We start from the raw sequence: 22261 nt of genomic DNA on the forward strand, positions 1-22261 counted from the left end.
ACATTTGCAGCACATAATTGGCAAATATATAGGGTTCAGCCCTAAATGATCATATATTCAGTATGTATTTATTTATTTTGACAAAAATGAATACTTTTATATATTAAGGATGCATTTGATTGATCACAATTGACAGTAAAGACATTTATAATGTTACAAAATATTTTTTATTTTAAATAAATGCTGCTCTTTGGAACTTTCTATCAGAGAATCCTGAAAAAAAAAATCTTTCTTTAACGGTTTTCAACATTGATAATAAGAAATTGAGGATAATAATAAGAGAATGATTTCTCAAGAATCATGTGACACTGAATAATGGCTTCTCAAAATTCAATACAAAATATAATAACACATACATGGAAAACAGATACTAAAATGGTAATATTATTGTTATAATATATACTATTTTTACTGTATTTTTGATCAAATAAATACAGCATCGCCTTGGTGAGCTTTTTTGGAGAGCTTTTTTTTATTTTAAAATAATATTTTTTTAAAATCTTTCAGACCATAAAACTTTGAATGATAGTGTAAATATAACAAACTGTACAATATTTTGCCTTAATTGTGAAATATAAAAAATGTTTAGGACTAAATTACCCACTGTTCGGTTTAACTTTACTAAAAACCAATCAAAAAATTTGATGATTAGGGTTTGTTTTAGGTGGTACTAATGTGTACACTACAGACAAAGTGTGATGATATAAACTTTAGTCATGAATATGCTAACTAGGCATACTACAGTTACCGAATACAAGATTATAAATGTATGAATCTCATAAAAGTGGAGATGTTGTGCAATGTTTAAAAAGAAGAACATTATTTAATTTTTATAAATATTCTGTGTTTTGTTCATAACTCATAGTTTGTTCTAAATGTAAAGGGCCACTTAACATGTTACTAAAACGAAATTAAAGGAACAATAAAATCAGTGTGCTTAATTTTTTATGATAGTTGTGCCCTAAAAAGGCAACATACTGTAACTACACCAAAAACAACAACAACAACAACAAAAAAGACGGCCTTTGCACAGCAGCATATGAACTAATTTAGAAGTATCAGGAATCTTTCTGAAATTAGATCACAATTCACTTCACATTCTCACACCTAGTTAGAGACTAACATGACTTAATTTCGCTCCTATTTTAGGGTATGTGGAGAGAAAATGTAAAGGTGAATATATTTTGATTAGATGTTTTTGGACATGGATATCTCTGCTTCTACATGGCGTGTTGTACAGTTAAGGTGTGAAACATAAAAGCAGGACAGTGTATTCTGTTGCAGGCCATGTCACCAGTAGCTAATCCTTCTGCTCTGCGTTTACGCATTCTGCTGGAGAGAAATGCAACCTGATCTCAGAGCGGTTACTTCAATTACAGGAAGTACCTCCAATTCCGCCCCCTGCTGCTTCAAATGTGTCACCAATTCCCAGCAGATGTTCCCCAGCCTGATGCCACTGATCTGCCATCTTATATCTTACGTCGGTCGACCCACTTCATGCCTCAGGCTGTAGACTTGTTGCTGACTCTGTGCAGGGATGTTCGGCACAGTGCCAAACTGCAGATGCATGCTAAATTAGCAGGAGACCTTTGATCGGTGCGGATCCAAATTGAAGGTGACTGGCTTACTAGCTCAGACTTGCTTGATTGGTTCAGATGCGGTACCCCTTGTTTAATCTTAGTGTTTTACATCCCTTTTTGAATGTCTTTGATGATGCTAATAAGAGAAGTCAGCCGCTTCACCTGAGGCTGGCTAGAAAAGGAAGCAGTAACAGGAAGAGAGAGCGAGTTCTGTAGAAATGCAGTGGCGCCATAATGAGCAGGCTGCCGCGGATCCGGAGCGAAGCCACGGATGGGTCATCTTTGAAAAAGGCAGTGTCAGGCCTGCAAGTCGTCCTCTGTGTGAGCCGCTGCCGGTGCCGCATTGATTGCACCGAAATGGATTTCAACTCGATGTCATTGATCACAGCCAGCCCGTGTGAAAGAGGAAGTCAAACCCGCTGGAGAGATTGCAGCCTCTTTTTTTTCTCCCTCCATTCAACTGTTTTTGCCACAGCACTTAGCCACTGACAACAGATCCCAGAGCTCTCACAGCCCGGGATGGAGTGGCCTGCAGTCCCTCGGGGACGTGCGGTGACAGCGACAGTGAGCAAGAATTATGGGTAGGTGTAGAGAGCTGGATGGAGGGAGGACAGATAGACAGACTGACAGGCGCAGTGGCTGTGGAGAAGCAGAGAGTTGGTGGCCGTCAGATTGATGCCACTCAGCTACTTAAGGCGATAGCGGCTCACTGACTACAGATGCATCCGTGGGAAGTGTTGCCACGGGAGACTAACAGTGTGCAGGGCCCATATGTAACAGCACTCAAAGGGCACTGCCAAATTACGCTCCTCTCTCCCGCTCACTCACATAGTCATCATGTTAACAGTTGTGCGGAGAGGAAGCGAAATATTACTTTTCAACTTTTTAAGAGAACTATTTTCTGTCTGAATGAACAGTCCAACCTTTCTCTCCAACTCCATTTGGTGTTTGTGGATGCCGCATGCTCCTAATGTCACACCAAGAGCAGATTTGACTCTTAATGCTCCACACAAGTCTCTCTGCTCTGTGGGATATGAGGACATGCTAACAGCTCAGGATTGTCATTAAGACAACATTAATACTGTACTTAAAGCATTCATGAAGTACTTTTTTTTATATATACTATATTTTTTTGTATCTTTTAGGGATACATGGTACCATTGCTGCTATTTATTTATTTAATGATATTGGATTCTTAATTGATTGTGCTTGTTTCTAGTAGTTAATTAAATGTAATGCACTTAGCAAATTTCAAATTGAATATCTATTTTTGTATTACGTTACAATTTACAATTTTAGTGTTTTATTTTTAACTTAGTGTTTTTTCTATACAAAATAGTATAGAAATTTAATAACATAAATTGGTTTGTGGAAAATATGACACAGTATCATAAATAATTAAGAAAATATATTTTTAAAATTCTAAAAAGTAATTAGTATCAGCCAGAATTTCAATAGCAGCACATTTCCTAATAACTTTATGCAGCCAATTTTCAATTTGTAATTTCTTTAAAGATCTTCGATTATTTATTAGATATTAGCAGTTTCATTAAGATCACCCTGAAGAAGAAGAATAAAAATGTCAACATTCTTAATAATCTGTAAATTTACATTTAGCCAGAAATACTCAATTAACTTTAATGCTAAAATAATTACCTCACTCAAAAATATACAAACTGCATGCACACACATACATTCTGTCCCCTTTTGAATTGTAATCAAAGGATAACCCACCCAAAAATTACAAATCTGTCATTATTTCCTAACCCTCATATCAATCCAAACCTATGTGACTTTCTATTTTTTTTTCTTTTTCTGTGGAACATAATAGAAGATATTTTGAAGAATGTTGGTGACCAAACAGTTTTAGTTCCCATTGACTTCCAGTATATGGACAAAAAAATTCAGTGGAAGTCAATGGGAACCGAAACTGTTTGATTACCAACAAAATATATTTTTCTGTTCCACAGATAAAAGAATGCATACAGGTTTGGAACGACATGAAGATGAGTAAATAATGACAGAATTTCCATTTTTCCCTTTAAGTAATTTGCAGTTAGTTGTTAGGTGTGACATTTCAGCCAGTGGACATTTCAGTGGAAAATTGCACTTAATCAGTCAAAATAGTTGTAAATGACATAATATTGAATTGATGAGGAGAGGAATATTTTTAGTATCACGTGCTTTGATTATAATTGATCTGGCCACTTATTTTTATAAACATGATGTGTTCGACGTCTCAGTAATGGCCCCTCTTAGGTGAAAATGAAAACTGAGCTGGGCTCTTTGGCTCACTGGTGGCTCTCAAGCGTATGGTCCAACTGCGAGCAGTAGGGCAGTAGATCGAATATTCCATCACTCTCCGCCCCTCTATGTCTTCGCACCCCTGCAGGGGCACATCTGTGTCTGCACAGGCCTTCAGTGAAGACGGCCTGTCCTGCAACATCATCTACTGCAGCAAGCTCTTCTGTTCATTGCTGTATGCTTCTGTTGCTTCTCAGTATTTGTGTTGGGGACACTATTGATAGCACTTTTTTTTTTTTGTAGGGATGCTAATTAAACTTGTTAAATTAGTGCAATTAATTATAAATCTAAATAAATAAATAAAATGGTAAAAACTTTTGAATCAATTGACAGTCCTACCTGCCTACCTGACTGTATCAAATGTGCATCTGGGTTTTTATAGACTGTCTTCACTTGTCATGCCACACAGAATGACAATTAGTTGCCGAACTAAAGAGTTTCACATCAGGGGCTTTATAGCGGTCCCTCAGGGTGTTTGTTTGTTTGGATCCAGTTTGATCCTGGATTTGTGTGTTGGTTCTTGTTCCGAATGTCACAGGCTCTGTTGTGGATTTCAGAGGACAACGGCACCCTGCCTAACCCCTAATTCCTACTTTATGAGCTAACTAAAACAAGCTGATAGCTTGTGCGTGGTATTCAAAGAGAAGCAAGAAGGAGCTAGTCATATTCTGTATAGGAGCCCCTCAGCAGTATGTCTGTGACATTGTGCTCGACTTTTCCCTCTCCGTCCCTCTCTCATCACCCCACAGCTGCTGTTTTGATGTGGAATTAGCTGTCAAGTCATGCTTTACGTTGATTATTTTATTTTGTTGATTCTGTGCTTTGTTGGTGTATTGCAATAAATCTAGGCAGGAAAAGATCAAAGGGAGAACAAAAGACCCTGCGGGTATTAAAAATAAAAGACTGTGAGATTAAATGCAGCCTCTCCCTCTCTGTCTTTCTGTCTCTCGCTGTCCTTGTCACATTCTATTTCTCCTTGCCCTGTAGCCTCGTCCACTCTCCCCAACACCCTGAAACTCTTTTCACATCAACCTTGAGACAGCTGAGAGTTTTCTTGTTTGCTCATTGATGGCTTGGGAATTGGTTTCAAGTGTCCTTGAAGCTTCTGACGCCTCCTCTGTCTGTAACTGCTTGTCAAGGCATACAAGCAAAGCAGCTCATTTCAAGGCAAGGTTTTTTATGCCTCAGGTATTTAATTAACCCCAAAAACATCAGAAATATGTTCAAACATTGATCCTTTGGACATGGAATGAAACTTTAACCGCATTACCTGCCATTATTTTTTCAAATAGCAACATTTTAATTTAAAAAGAATCAGACATTATAAGTAGATTTGAGATGATTTGATTTAGCACATACAGTATGTACCATTTTATTTGATTTATCTCTTTATTTTAATCAAAATATTTGCCTCACTACCCTCAAAACCATCTGTCCTCAGACCAACTTAATATGTCCATTATCTGAATACCATATATATATATATATATATATAGCCCTTTTATATTTATATTTTATGTATTTATTTTTTATGTATTTTAATAATTAATTAAATATGTTATATATATATATATATATGATATTAATTACATCTTTATTTATTTATGTGCTTCTGCTTATTTTCTGTCAAAACTTTGATGTGTCAATTCTGTCACGCATATGCAACAAGAAAAAAAAACTTGTCAAGTACAAAATTTAGCTTAACACCTAAAGATATTCTGTCTGACTGTGGTACCAATAGTAGTTCAATAGATCGAGCTGAAAATCTTTTGAAACCATCCTGTAGAGGAAGTGTATGATAAATATTTGACACATTATTTTTGTATCTGACTGTGTGACACATATTGAGTGATAGGCAAGGAAAAACATGCATTTTGTGAAAAGCTCAAACAGTGGGAGATTACACCCAAACATAGGTGAAAACTTCTGAACAGATTAATCCAGCATTTGTTTATTTAGTTAGTTGATTATAAGTAGATTTTTTCTCTTTCCGGTTTTGTAGTTTGTTTTAGAATTAGCACAATACATTTAACAGCGCTGCAGTATTTGGACAGTCTCCACTCACGGCTGATCTTAGGTTGTACGTATGTATGCCAGCAGGCTTACAATAATTGCATTAACAGGTCCCTTAATCTTTTAAGAATTTTGCTGAAAGCCTTTAATCTGTTCTGGAATCTCTCAAGGCAAATGCACATCATGATCACAGCCAACATTGTTTCATTATGTTATCTTGATTCCCCTGAGGGCTGAATCATTATTTCATTTTATATTTACACATGGCCTCTGCTATTTAGTCCAAATAACTTTTTTTGGGTAGCAATTTATACTACTGTTTTACTACTACTAATAATAATAATTCACATTTTTTTTTCAATTTGTTTTATTTGTTTCATTTGTATTGTGTGTGTGTGTGTGTGTGTGTGTGTGTCTGTCTGTCTGTGTGTGAGAAAAGTGTCATACCCTTCACAAACAGCTATAGCTTAAAATTAGTATAGCTTGCAGTATTGGCATGGGGCCATTTAACCTTTTATAAAGATACATTTAAAAATAGTTACAGTGACTTTTTCTGATTTGATCTATTTTCAAAGATGCTGTAAAATGAACAAAATGCAAAACAAACCTGTGAGCTTTATATTACAGCTAATACATTGCTTGGCAACCACAAACAACCTACAGAAAGGATAGGTTACTAGCTATGTCCCTGCGGGTCTCGGCTCTTCAAGCCATACTTCAGAACACCCTTTGTGCATGGTAAATCATTGTAACCGCAGTGGGTGGCTGAGACGTCTAATGAAGGAGCTTACCAGGGCACCATTTCCAAAAAGACAAGACTCCGTGGGCAATCTGAGCCCTGAAGGCCATCAGGGGGTCTGCTGGTGCTTAATAGCACTCATGATACGCTGGTTAAACTTACAGTTTGGACAGCTGTGACACCTCTTCTGACACCAGCCTGCTAAGCTCTGCCTAATTGCAGATGGCATTGCCTGTATCTCTCAGGCTGTTGTTTTATCCCTCGGTAGGAATGATTCTTTAATTATTAAATGTTTGGTACAGTATAGCATGGCTAAGTGGCTGCAATTTGGGGTACTTTTGCCCTTGGGTTCAATTATGGTACTACGCTGCTGAGCGAAGGGTATTCAATACTTTGTCAAATCCAGTGTAGAACTTTCCAGCAGGTGTCACTATTATTTGCGTATGTATATTACAAATGATAGATGTTGTTATTATGTTCTGGGGTATTTGAAGAAATAGGTGTGTATATTTACCATCTTATTCTAAATGCAGGCACATTTATGTTATATTTCATATATGTTATAATCCTACTAGGTTACAGATATGTCTTATTGTCGTTCCTAGTCACCAGATTGTGTATCTGTATATGCGTAGTTAGTCAGTGCGCATGCGCCGTTTTTTTTTCATTTTTCATTCTGTTGTTGATCAGGACTGGTACGCTTGCCGGTTTATAACCTAGCATCCTAACTGATTAGTTAACTGACAAGCTAAAATGTCACATATAACTAGCTGATAGGCTAGCGTAGCAGTAACATTCAGGCTACCTTGCTTGCGAATGATTATTGTGTATGTGTAAGCAATAAAAAGCTAAAAATGGCTTGAGTTGTATCCGCCGTGCTTGTCCTGAAACCCTTCCAGTGGGGAGTTTATTGACCTACAGTGAAAAATTGAAGGGGGTCTGAATACTTTCCGTACCCACTGTATAACAGGTAATTTAGTAAAAAACTGGACATCCAGTCTTATAAAGCATTTTGCTCAGTGCCTTGAGACTCTCCATAAACCATTCAGACATTTATCATGCTTTTTTCCAGAGGTTAGCATGACACTTTGTATAGTGAGTAGCGAGCTTGTGGTGTAATGTGAAATACTGAAGGTCTCATAAATTAGAGATAAGTTTTTGTGCTCTCTCGTTTGATTAGTAAATACAACTCAAGCTATTATGCAAGTGTAATGGAGTGCTAAATGCAGACAGATGTTTTGATAAAGTTGTCACCACAAATGTACAAACTGTTAACCAGATGCCACCAATGGGACCCCAAATCGAATGCCAAAAAAATATACTCACACTCTTAGCGCTCCCCAAGGCTTTAGATCTGCTTCCTTCAGGTCTTCAAACATGTCAGCCTTTTGCAGCATACAGTATGTGTTGGTGTTAATACCATAGGCTTATGTCAGGTGGTTTATTAGAAACAAAATGGTTCCCAGTGGGGTCAGATCTATTTCTGCGGCTCAATTAAAATGTGTTGGGTGACCGTGCGGCGCAGGTGGCTCACATGGGGCAGGGCGTTTGACACTGAGGGCCCTGTTCTTGCTTAGCTGTTAACTCTATGTCCCAACATTAATGGGGGCCCTAATGATGTGCTATGTATCTGGGGAACAAAGTATGCTGCGAAAACTCACCAGACACCTACTGCTGAGCGTAAACCCTCTCAATTAACACCCTGCCCTTCTGAGACCACCGATGATAGCATACCACCTACAGCGCCAGCACGCCCCACGCAGGATCTGATGTCACAGGGACAGGTAGGAGGCTCTGAATCAGACAGTGTGCTGGATGTGATCCTCACACATTCAGACAAAGCGGCGGTTTTTGCTCTGTATCTGCAGTGTTGGGAGATGTTATTTTTACAGTAAGGTGTTAAAACATTGCACAGTTCCTTATAAAAATAACTAGTCGTGTCACATCTTGACATTTTATATTGAACACGCATCTAGTTACTTTTTCGTTTCTTTTTGCAGCACTAGCGAGAAAGTGCATATGTTTTTAAATTCAATTGTCAAAATAAAAGCTATTTAAAGTTAAATAAATAAATGTAAATATAAAAACACCCAAAATGCATTAATAATAATGCATATAAACTAACATTCGACAGCTTGGAGTCAGTAAGATTTATTTAGGAAGAAACTGATTAATAGTGACAGTAAAGAAAATTTAAAATGTTTCAGCAGATTTCTGTTTAAAATAAATGATGTTCTTTTGAACTTTCTATCCATCAAAGAATCATTAAAAAAATTAATATTATTAAAAATAATAAGAATAACCAAACTAATAAGAAGCACAACTGTTTTCAAGTTTGATCAAAAAAAAAGAAAATCACTTGATCATCAAATTTCTGAAGGATCATGTGACACTAAAGACTGGAGTAATTGCTGCTGAAAATTCAGCTTTGCCACCCCAGGAATAAATTTCATTTTAAAGTGTTTTCAAATGAAAAAATATTATACAATAATACTGTTTTTTATCAAATAAATGAAGATTTTGTAAGCATAAGATACTTCTATTAAAAAGCAGTTCTCATGAACTGAGAAATCAAAATTCCCTTCATCTTTTGACATATTAGATGTCACTGTACTATGAAAACATCCTGTAAGTTTAAGAACTCAAAATTTTCTCCTTAGTCTAAAAACAGCTTATATTGAAGCCAATCGGCCAAAATGACAGGTTGTGGTATATGCCACTTTATAACGTAATAGTGTGGCTAAACCCCGCCTCCACAGAGGAAGATCAATGCCTGCTCCTACATCACTGCCTGTTTAGCCCCGCCCACTGATTTGCGCACGTAGTGGGTAAATAACGAGAGAGGCACTAACACAGGTCTACTCTGAAACCAAACGATAAAGATGGCTCAGAAGACAACAAGACGCTGTGCAGATCCAGACCCCGTCAGTAAGAACATTGTTCGCGGATTCGTTTACAAACAAAGCACAATTCGACACAGGATTTTCAGAAAGATTAAAACTAAAAGGTGATGCTGTGCCAAATATATTGGATCCGACAGTAATGTCGCACCACAGAAGTGTGAGTAACTGTTTCTATTACGTGGTCTCTATTGCTTTGTCTATTTTTACAGATTGTTTGATATGTACTGAGTATTTATGCGTTTTTAACCTAAACCATTAACCTATGAAGGCTGCAGGCTGTCAAAAATACACAACTGTTAGCCAATCATAGCAGTGGGCGTTTACCACGTCAGTCAAGCTCGCATCAGCTGACGATCAGCTGTTCATGACATGTACCAATCCAGTTTCGACACCTATTACAGCAGTCTATTTAAATCCTATTCATTCAGCCTCTCTTCTATTGCTTGGCTGCACGCCACTTCTAACTCCCTCCTCCATCCCCAACTCCTCCTAGCTGGGATTTATTTATTTAAATCTGATATATGTGGCATACATGGCAATGATTCTCTACGTATCTGGATGTTTACTACAACTCATGTTAAATTGTGAATTGTTTCATGGATGCATGATTACTGGATCTGTTCTGTTACCCCAGGGGGGTTTGATTTGCTGCTCTCCCCGCTATGTCCAGGCATGGCTGCATGGACGGGTGCGTGGTGTTAGCCCAGAACAGAACCATACTGCCAACATTAACTGTATGCTTTTATTGTAATAAATATTATTTGACAAAAGTGGTCCTGACTGAAATATATATATATATTGTAACAACGTTCGTAGTTCGGGAAGAAGGAGGCGGGAACCGGCGATTCACATACCCCCATCGCCCCTCGAAGGCCGGGGGGTACTCCCGAGACTGCGCTCTACTCCCGCCCCCCTACTCTACTCCCAGCCCAGGCGGCCGGCAGCGAGTTCCTTTAGTAAAACTGCTTGCATTAATATGCCTGAATCAAAAAAAGTATAAAAAAATGAAAGGTTATGTGAATTATGGTGTAAATTAAAAATTAACTTGTTACGTGTTACATGTGGCAGGAGCTGATTTACCATGGAGAGCAGTATACTGTCAGTTAATTATGGAAAATCTGTATCTCTATCAAATGTAGGTGTAGCAGTCACGAGCAAATGATGGAGAACCCAACTGCGTCTCCATAGCAATATAATTATAGAGCACTACATTTACGTGTTCCTTGGAGAGCACAATGCAGTGGGTGTTGAATAAGAGGCTAATCTGAACAGGTGCTGATTGATTGAAGGTGTCATGGTTGTGAATGTGCATGAGCTCAGAAAGCGAATGGACCTGGGTGTAGATATCTAGAGGGATGCAGAGCCTGCTGTGTCATTTCATTAATGGCGGCACAATCCCACGATCCATTTCATAGCGTACCTTACCTAGAACCCAGCAGGCTGAACTTGATTTATGTCCTTTCTCTACACTCCTCCTTTTCCTCATATCAGGGTTTATTTGTCCTCTTATTCTCTGAATTAGCAATGTACACTGAAAATAATTTGATTTAGAAAAAAAATTCACTTTAAAATAGCTTGTAAATTTCATTAATCACAAAGAAACAGCAAGTAAACTTACGAGATATAAATGCAAAATTGTGAGATGTTTCGAGGAAAAAAGTCTGAATTGCCAGGAAAAAGGAATTGTGAGATCAAAGCTGAAATTAACTTTTTTTATTATTATTATTACATGGTGGAAATGGGCTTCACATTAAATTATTGTTGTTGTTATTTGTAAATAAATCTTTATATAAATATAAATTAAGTGTCACTTGGTTTGATTTTCTAACTCCGTGTCAATTATTCAGTTTTAAAACGTGCCTAAAGTGTCCAAGTACTTTTTGTATTCACTGTACGTCATTTCTCCTACATATTTAATGTAGGCGTAACAACTTAAAAATGGCGTACCGCATGCATAGCTCTTCCCAAAGTTTCTTTTAAAAGAGGTAAAGTTTCAATTTGACAAGTGGCAGATTTAAATAAGATTCAGGCAGTGCTCATTTATTCTCGCAGGTTCCCACAGAGTCATTTCCTCAGTGCATGCCTTCAGTAACAATGATAACCATCAGCCCACAGAACATGAACAAACATGCAGCACAAAGACGCTCCCAGGAGCCAGGTCCATTACCCGCCATCATCAGTAGTGGGGTGTGGGGGTTTATAGAGAGACCACAGAGAGGCATGCAGATCTAGACGCAGAAATCATATCCTTCTCCCTGCTGAAGCGGAGGTCTTTTTAAATTACTCAAATGGGCAATCAGCCCCCTCTCTCAGAAAAGTCAAATGCTTCTTTCATGGGTCTGATGAAGTATAATGACCAGAGGACAGTTTCCATTCTTGGGGCCTAAAATGGGATTTGAGTCAGTCCTCGGGGGTGCGTAAGGCCTGTAAATTACCGTAGTGTGCGTTTGGGCACCTGTAAAAGGCTTTAAAGGGGTCATATGATGCGATTTCAATTTTTCCTTTCTCTTTGGAGTGTTACAAGCTCTTGGTGCACGCCGTTCTCAAGCCCACCGGCCGTTCCTCACACAAGCCCACCGTGTGCCACTCACTCAAGCCGCTGTGTGTTTCATTGCGAAAGCGAAACTACTTTGTTTGGCCTTCCAAAAGAGGACACAACTAGAAATCAGTGGTTAAGTTGTATTTACAACACTGTTCCAGAACAGTTCAACCCAAATATTCAGATGTGTGCAGCACATTTTATGGAGGACTGTTTCCTGAACCTGCAGAGTAGCCTACAATGCGTCTGTGCTCAAAGGCTGTTTCTATAAAGTTGGGCAGTTCCAACTTTGCAAGGACAGTCTTGGCGCATCTGACTCGCAGCCTGTAAGTATGTTTTTTATATTTAAAGAATTTGCCACTGATGATTCAAACGCACGTTTTGAGCAGTGTAGAGTAGCGCTTGTTGTTTGTCATTTCTCCGATCACAAATGCAGACATGGTTTTATGTTTACGCGGCGCAATATGCAACGCAACACGTAAAAACACAGTATAAGTCATTATAATCAGTAATTATGTCCCCGCTGGATGCAACAAATGCCTCGTTTGTAATGGGTTTTATTGGTTTTGTCTCGTCGTGCCGGGTCACATGGAAACACAGTATGGTAAGGGGCATAACATTTCCGTCACACGCTTGAGGTATTCAGCCAATCACAACGCACTGGATAGCTGGCCAATCTCGCTTTTCAGAACGATGAACTTTGTAAAAATCGACATGCTTCAGAAAGGCGGGGCATAGAGGAGAAACAATAATGTACAGTAGGTGGAAAACAGGCCGAAACATACCTCCAGCCTGGATACGAGCACTGGATGTCAAATTAGCATCTCTAAAAGCCCCTTTTTTAAGAACCTCCGCAACTCTCCTGTGGTCTTCTGAACTTTTTCATAATTTGGCTCCTTAAATGTAATGAGAATTGAGATGAAGGATGTTGGTAAGGTTACAGAAAGTAATTTCTGAGAAGTAATGGATGGATGAATAGATAGATATATAGATAGAGAGATAGATCCATTACTTTAGATGAGTTGACAGGTCTTTAAATAATACCATCCACAACTGTGAACTCAGATCTGCACAGATGGCTTCTTACTCAGCTGTACATATGTGAAGTGCGCACGCGCACACACACACACACACACGCACACACACGCACACTGTTAATCACTGTGATAGTGTATCACATTTTCCTCTCTCTCCAAAGATCTGCCTCCTACCTTCTCTACCAGTTTTTACTGCATTTATTTGCATTTATATTTATCTTTATTCACTTGGCAGATTCACCAAAGTAGCTTAAAAATGCACGTACTGTACGTTGATGTAAGAGGGAGAATATGTTATACCTCATATGCACTGATAAAGCTGAAATAGCCAACATCTAAGAACGTCTCTAGGTTACGTATGTAACCATGGTTCCCCGAAGGAACGAGACGCTGCGTCGAGATTCGCTTTGGGAACGCCCTTGCGTGACCGCGTTCTGAAGCACGTGTCAAATCAGTCCAATGGAGCAGCCCTGCCGTCAGATATCGTGGGCAGGGAGGAACACAGCGTTTGTACTGCCGTTCGCTCGCCATAGACTTTTTCATTGTTTTATATATATATGAGTGCTTGTGCGGACAGACAACAGTAAATAGACAGACACATACACAGAGCGCTACTGAAGAGCAGAAGCTGGTTTGCGCTCTGCCGGATGAGCTTTTATGCTTTCTGGTGCTTACGTCACCCCACTCGTGACGTTTCGCTGCTCCATTGGACTGATTTGACACGTGCTTCAGAACGCGGTCACGCAAGGGCGTTCCCAAAGCGAATCTCGACGCAGCTCGAGTTCCTGAAGGGGAACTTACGGTTATGATAATCTGTTAACTTACTGTATATACATTATAGATAAAAAAGTAGAGTATTTTAAGTTTTATTATGAATATATGTACATACTGTACTGTATGTATTAAGAATTTTAGCATTTTCAGTACTGATCTCGGAGTTGCTGAGTTGGATGTGGTACTGGTTCCCAGCACACCATGAAAAAAAAAAACATGCAAATGATCATATTCTTGACTGTTTGTACTATTCATTGCATTATTTGCACTGTTGTTTTCATATTTATTTTGAGTTGTGTGGTATGTGGTGATTAAATTAAAGTGCAGCTGTTCTTCAAGTGTGATTTGTAATGTCACTGCACTGTTCTGCATACACACTACTGTTTAAAAGTTTAGGGTCAGTAAAAATAAATAAAAAATAAAATAAGTAAATGTAAAATGTATCTATTATTTAGAAAAATATTGCCACAGAAGATTTATATTTGAATTAATTTATATTAATTAAAGAATCATGAAAAATTGGTTTCCACAAAAAAATATTTTCAGCTAATAAATGAATTAATGAAGACTGGAGTAATGGCTACTGAAAATTCAGATTTGCCATCACAGGAATAAATTACATCTTAAATTTAAATAAAATTGGAATCACCTATTTTAAATTTTATTATTATTATTATATTATTTACTATTTTTTTTATCAAATAAATGCAGCCTTGATAAGCATGAGAGACTGTCATAAACATAAAAAAAAAATGACCAAACCCCAAACTTTTGTAATAATATATTATGTGCAATGTATGTTAGGTTGAAAAACATATTAACATCTATTTTACCATATAATACCATTCTGTAAAATACCATTCTGAAAACATAAAATATTTAAAAACATCGATCAAACTACATCACAGGTGTGTGCACAAGTTGCAGGTTATTTGTTCAACAATTTACTGGTCTAGAGGATTGTACAGATTCTATTTCTGGCCTACACAATTTAGTTTATGCATTTGTCTTTCCATACATCTCATAAAAACATGACCTGTAAATGGTATATTTTCAGGTGGTGCCAAAATGTTGCTGGTAAACAGTAGTTCATTATAAAAACTGTGATGTTTTAGACAACTACGTAACAAGGACAAATTGTTGTACTGCCTTAGAGACCACTGAATTTGATAGCTGTAGGAAGCAGTTTAGTAATCTCAGCAAATGCATGACATGTAGGAATTGAGTTCTACTATTTGAGGACCAATGTCAGGAGAAGAGTGAGCACAGGAAATAGAAAGCCAAAGGTCAAGAATATATGGACCGCGGTGGCTCTTACAGCAGCCACTGGCAGCACAGGTGAAGTGAAGTGTGTGCAATGAAGAAAGAGACATGATCCCCAATCAGAGGAGCTTATGAGAGACATAAAGTCCAGATTCTCAGAGGTAATGAAAAGTGTGTAATTGAGTAAATAACCCACAAGGAGTTCTCATGTTGTAAAGAGCACTGCATCCACCAGCCAATGTGAAAATCTGAGCATCTGAAGTGTTCAAGAAGAGAGAATGAAATACACACACACACACAAACACACGTATGTTGTATTTTAGAGAACTTTAAAAGAACATATTGAAGTTATGAGACATTTTGATAATATTACGAGGTCTTGAAAATGGTGGGTTTGTTTTTGCTGCCACTCTCTGTTAAAGACCACCTCCTTCGGGAGTTGTGATTTCGACAGGCTTTGAGTGTGTTCTTGGGATCAGTCCCCACTCCGGGAATGATGCCCAGTTTGAGAAAGAGATGCCCATTCTTTTGGTTTACCATTGTATTTTTCCATCTGGCAGTACTAGAAATTTGTAAATATAAGAAGGGAACAAGATGTTCTGTTTCTTCTCAGTCTGCAGATCTCCATCAGACATTAGGCTTGTACGTGTCTCCATGTCTTCACTGCCTCTAAGATGGACAACAAAGAAATTATGACTGAAAACTTCTTCAGAAGTATAATATAATTATACAGTATTTTAAAACTTTTTAAAAATATTTCAGTTGTATTTTTTCCTTCTTTTTTTTTAAATAATTAATTTCCCCAAGTAGGAATTCACATGATGCATGTTTGTATCTGTGTGATATATTTGCATGTTTTTGTTTAGATAATAAGATAAATGTTTATTTCAGCAACATAACAATACATATCTCTCTCATTTGTGTATACAGTGGCCCCAAAATTAAACAAATATATAATTTAATAAAAAATGAGTTGTTATCTATCTATGTATTTAATTTTGTGGGTGGGATAAAATGCTTTGAAAATGTACTTTTGATATCAATGCTACTTTGATTATTTGATATTGAAAGGAATTGCATTCATAGATTTAAGGACTTAAGTGTCCTTTTTGAGCCCCTGTACATTTGTTCATGGAAATACGAACAAAATATTTGTCATGTCGCAGTCTAATCTGCATACTCACAAATGTTACACATACACACATATAAACCTTAGAATAACTTTTTTTTGTGGTTTGCCATCAAAAATGTTTTTGTTTCATACAAACCTGTTTTATCTTTTTTTGGGCTTTTATGAAAAGCAATAATAAACACTGTACAGTGGGAAAACCTGTTTGTGAGGTGTTGGAAGAAATGTTAGCAGTGCAGTACATAAAGCTGATGCCATTTATATGTGATAAATGTATCAGGTTAGATGCAAGATTGTTGAGTATTAAATATGGTGTTTTGTGTTGTTGCCCTCGCAGAGTACATGGATCTCTCCCCATTCCTGAGCTACTTCATGTCAGGTACAGTACGGTCTGACTAGACTGATAGCACTACGAGTTATGTTTGTAGCATTACTAGTAGCATAGAACCATCTAGAGTCATTTAGTAGCTGTGTAGTTATATTAGTATTTGTAAATGTGTCCAGTTCTCACAGCATAAAACTTAAGTCATTTTGAAAAGAATAATTATATTCGAGCTACTATCAGAAGTGGTTTGTGTTTTATCTCCACTCACCACATAGTCAGGAATAAAGCGACTATGAAGTTCTTTTGATTTTAACAATATCGATCCCAGCCGCTGTGAAGATTCCTGTCTTAAGGAGTGTTAATGAATGAAATTGCTTCTTCATTTACAGCTGATTGGAGGGCATGCATTGACTCTTTTAATTACTGGAGAGAAGAAATTGGTTGTGCATGCCTGTCCTTAATTGGGACTCCGTTGTGTTTATCGATTCAGTTTGATGTGCTTTAATTGTGGATGATGTGCACTATATGTATTGGTTAGCAGAGGGCTTCTGTCCAGCTCTCTGTTAATGTGGTGAGTCGAGGTTTTGTGTGTGCATGAGCACGGTCACACTCATCAAAGTAGGAGATGTGATGCTGTGAAAGAAATTTCGCAGCAGGTATAGAGCTGCAGGATAAAATAGGCCCCTTAGCCCTGCACCACACATAACCTGACGTCTGAGCTGACGTCCACTGATTTGAGCTGTTAAACCTCAGGCTCCTGCTGCCCCCCTTTGCTTTGTGAGTCTCTGCCTTAATATAGTTTGAATGCTCAATTCAGTTCTATTCAATTTATTTGTATAGCGCTTTTCACAGTACATAATGTATTGTTCCAAAGCAGCTTTACAAAGAATAGTTACCTCCAGAGAAAACATAGTGACAAGGAAAACTCATATTTATCTGAAGTGTGTGTGTGTGTGTGTGTGTGTGTGTATACTGTAGAGAGAGACAGAGAGATGCAAAGGTTGTGTACATAACATTTGTTTTGTACATGCCATTGGACTTGTGTAAAAGACTGGGCTGACAGTTTTAATTATTTGGTAAATGAATTAGTGATCATTATTTTGTGATATATTGTAATAATACAACTCTGCATTTAGGCTTTATTGAAAGCATGCATTTCAGACTTTCTATTATTTATTCATATACTTTTGAAAGTATAAATAAATTGTTAAGAGTAAAAGGTACTCCCAGCTCCTCCTTTGTGTCTAGAAAAAGCAGCAGATCATTGACCGACATTGATACCGATACCACTGAAATTTCACAATTTGTGATACCACAGCAAAAACTAATATGATAATACTAATATAATACTAATACTAATATTTGAACAAACTGACCCAAAAACAAAGTGTGAGGCCTTCAAGTATTTATCAGGTAAGTAACTCATTACTCATGCAATAAAGTAACAGAAGTAAATTGAAAGCAATGAGTTGTTTTCTCTTTTTCTTGTCAGTGTTGTTGTTTGATCAATAATTAATGCTGTAATTCTGGTCTGGTATCATAATTTGTGTTTTGTTTTAGTATCGAGTCGCTAATAAAGTATTGTACAGTCATGCTATACTGTGTTTTATGTCCTGCCAAGTGATGGTTTTTAGAAAGGATGTGTGCACTTTGTAAAACTAGTTAATTAGTTTAGCTGGTTAACTTCCTTGTTTAGTATAGCTGTAATGTGTGTAAATGGCTTGATTTCTTCACAGGATGAATCACAGCAGCATCAGTGAATTCTCTCAGGCCATTCCCCCCATATGCATCAACGCTGACTGACTGACTGTGCTTTGTTTTTACCACTTTAGGGAACTTTACTCTAGCTGAGCTGGGCATTTGTGAACCAGCCCTGCATCAGAACGCATACTGCCCAGACATCGGCCTCTTACAGCGCGGCTACTCTCTGAGCGCTGGCTCAGACGCAGACTCCGACCCAGAGGGCCCGATTTCACCTGAGCGAGCCATCCAGCTGTGGGCCGGCCACGAGATCAAGTCCCGCCGCAGCTCTGGCCTCTCCAGCCGGGAGAACTCAGCTCTCACCCTCACCGACTCCGAGAACGAGAACAAGTCTGATGACGAATCAGGTGAGAGATAGTGTCAGAGAGCGAGAGCATGTGAGAATTAGCAGAGCAGAGAGCGAGTGTCGTGTTTATGAGAAACCGAGGGTGCGAGAGAAATCTTTAAGGTGTTTAGAGTGTAAGGTGTGTGAGAACAGATGCCAAAAATGTGCAACATGTGATGAAACATTCACTTATATTTGTTCGACTCGTTTAGAGCTGAATGAATTTCATTTTGTGTTGCTCTTACCTGGGTGTCACTGTGCATCACTAATCATTTCCCAAACCACATCTGCTTTTGTTAGTCGAACTGCAGTGCTTTAAAGATAATCTGCCATTGAAGATGTGTATTAATAGACTGGATGCAGCATGACATGTCACACTCAGTTAATATAAAAAGACCATACACCGAAAGAAGTCTCAAAGGACGTATGTTCATCAAGTGAAAACATTGTGGCTTTTCTCCCCCCACACATCTACCTGCATGGATATTATTGTTGAAGACCGAATCCCTCTTGGTTCCTTTGCTGGCAGGAATTCGGCAACACGTTCCTCGATTCCTCACTCCTAGTTAATTTGGTGGCATCTTAAATCTTAGCATAGTTTGTAGAAAGTGTCAGAGTAGGTTAATGAAAAGTCAAAAACTCCTCCTAATTAATTGAGTTCTCACCGTATCAGACCTCAAACAGATCTGTCAGCTGTGAATTGTAGCATCGCACAAACTCGCTCTGACAATTTATCAAACTACTCTACAGCTATTAAACACATAAAGAAACACCTTGGAAAGCAGTCGTCTTCATCTCGACGGCTGATAATTGCTTCACAGATAATTGCCACGCTAATCTCTAGGCCGCTGTTTCTTAGCGCCGTCTTCGGTTTTTACGGCACGGGAAACACATGGGCACAGCAAGTGCCAGTCACCAGATCGCATGTCTGTGTGCTCCGACAGCAGTGGACTTAAGCTGGACACCGTCTCTCAGTGTGGCACCATGGCTCATTCTCACTGAAATCCCAATTAAACGAAGCCCAGGCTGTGCCTGATAATCTGTGCAGGATGTGTGAGTCACAGAGGAACCATCTATGGTAAATTAAAAGCTTAATAAAGTTTTGCCTTGCACCAACAGCTATAATACTGAGATTCAATACATTCAAGTCAATCGATACATATGAGTTACTTTGCTTTTTTAGGCGACCAACCACATTAAATAAAAATAAATAAAATAATAAATTCCAGAATTGGGAATAGCATACTTAAATTATTTTTTTTATATATTCAGTATGCAATTCCGGATACCATGCTACTTGTATTATTTCAGCCATATAAAGATAAGATTTCAGTATGCTGTTCTGAATAGCATACTAGTATACTACCCTTACTCTTTGTACAATATAAATATTTGAATATATGAATTCAGTAGGCAGTTGACATACTAGCATAGTACTATTACTCTTTCTGCCATAAAAAGATAAAGATCTGAATTCAATATGATATTCTGAATAATATGCTTACTTTTATGAAGATGAATTCAGTATCCTATTCAAATTGCGCAATGCCTTTATTGTTTTTTGCCATATAAAGATTAGGATTCAGTATGCTGTTCTAAATAGCATACTTGCATAGTACTGTTTCTGCCATATAAAGATATGAACATATGATTTCAGTATACTACTCTTACTGTTTCTGCCTAATAAAAAAAATAATTCAGTGTGCTATTTCTAATAACATACCTTCAAGCTCCAATCAGACTACTCTGAATAGCATACTTCTGTAAGTTATTACAATATAAATATTTGAAGAAATTAATCCAGTATGAAATTGGCATACTAGCGTACTATTAAAGTTTCTGCCATATCTCCATATATGAATTCAGTATGATATTATTAATAGCATACTAGCATAATACTCTCACTGTTTCTGCCATATGAAAGTTAGAAAATATGAATTCTGGATACTATTCTGAATAGCATGCTACCGTAATGGTTTAAATGTTTTAGAAATGTTCTAAAAAATGTTTTATTCTATATATATATATATATATATTAATATTATATAAAGTGTATAAATATTTGAAGAAATTAATTCAGCAGGCGATTAGCATACTAGCATCCTACTTTTTACTGTTTCTTCCATATAAAAATATGGAGATATCAATTAAGAGTCCTCTTCCGAATAACATACTAGCATACTACTCTTACTTTTTCTGCCATATAAAGGGTAGAAAATATGATTTTGGTGTGCTATTCTTGTAATTCAGTATGAATTTGGCATACTAGCATACCACTCGTACTATTTCTGCCGTATAAATACATAGTAAGAGTATTATGCTATTATGAATTCAGCCCATCTTAACCGTTTCATTGAGCGGATGTTTCATGCATCTTATTCATGGCAGGGGCTAACATATGCCTAAAATCAGGCTGCTAAGAGCCAATCAAAATTCAGATGTTATTATTTTAAATTGTGATTGGGCAATCATCATAAACGTCTGCATATAAGTACAGTGTTTCTACAAAGATGATTTTACCCAGTTTTCTGAAAATTGGCCTTAAGCATCCATTAGATCTATTATGCTCTCCATGTTCTCGGATTGTTGCTTGTGGCTATATATATTTATCTTTTTTTTTTCCTGTGATGATGCTAATATGAAAAACTAGATAGGGTGTGATTGATACTTCTGTGAGTCTTTGCTTGAGAAAATCAAGCTTTCTTGCAGCTGAACTGAATTAGAAGCGGGATATTGCTTTCAGTGGATGTGTTCTCACAAGGAAGAAAGCGTATGTTCAAAATAGAAGCAAGTAAATCTGTCATTTCTGTCTTTCCACTTCTAACACGCTTTGAAGCCTCACCCCTATCTTTGCTCCTTATCTTTTTTCTTTCACATTTTTTGTGTATGCTGATGCACTTCAATATTCTTCTCTCTCTAATCTTCCTCTTTTGCCTTGTTATATGGATGAGTCAGCAGCACCAATCACTTTGAAAGACAGGTGTCACTCACAAATGGAGAGTGAATGGGGTCAGAAGAAAATTTTCATCCATTATCACCCTCTGTCTGCCTCTTTCCAAATACTCTCCTAGACATAAAGGCAGCTTTCAAAGTCTACCACCCACTTTGACTAAACACATCCATTTCTGCTTTTGAGATGTTAGGTCTAGACATGGATATACTAGTCAATATCTGATTGGGCAGAGTCAGAAGTTGTTGAGATAAAAATAGCAGTCGCTCTTCAAGGTTCTTCAGACAAGCAGCTTTTAGTGAAGACTGGGCAGCACTGAGATTTATTTATTTGTTTAGTGTTATTTAATGTCTGTTAAAGGGGTCATATGATGCGATTTCAAGTTTTCCTTTCTCTTTGGAGTGTTACAAGCTCTTGGTGCATAAAGAAGATCTGTAAAGTTGCAAAGACTAAAGTCTCAAATCCAAAGAGATATTCTATATAAAAGTTGAGAGTCAGCCACGCCTACCTAAAACGGCTCGTTCTAACACGCCCCCACATACCTACGTCACAATGTGGGAAGATTTGCATAACGCCGCCCAAATGTTCACGCAAAGAAAGAAGGCGTAACTTTTATTCT

The 22261-nt window shown here is 37.6% G+C and overlaps 1 protein-coding gene across 1 annotated transcript in view; it reads left to right on the top strand.

Moving 5' to 3' along the window:
• Positions 1–22261, top strand: part of LOC107670182 (teneurin-2-like) — a 613574-nt gene that overhangs the window by 363921 nt on the left and 227392 nt on the right. The window contains exons 7-8 of the mRNA XM_016462702.1: positions 16619–16660; positions 18439–18714. Coding sequence (XP_016318188.1) covers positions 16619–16660; positions 18439–18714 — 318 coding nt within the window. The remainder of the gene's footprint in view (positions 1–16618; positions 16661–18438; positions 18715–22261) is intronic.

Source organism: Sinocyclocheilus anshuiensis, unplaced genomic scaffold (assembly GCF_001515605.1).
Source record: "Sinocyclocheilus anshuiensis isolate Anshui unplaced genomic scaffold, SAMN03320099.WGS_v1.1 scaffold640, whole genome shotgun sequence".
Taxonomy (NCBI): Eukaryota; Metazoa; Chordata; class Actinopteri; order Cypriniformes; family Cyprinidae; genus Sinocyclocheilus; species Sinocyclocheilus anshuiensis.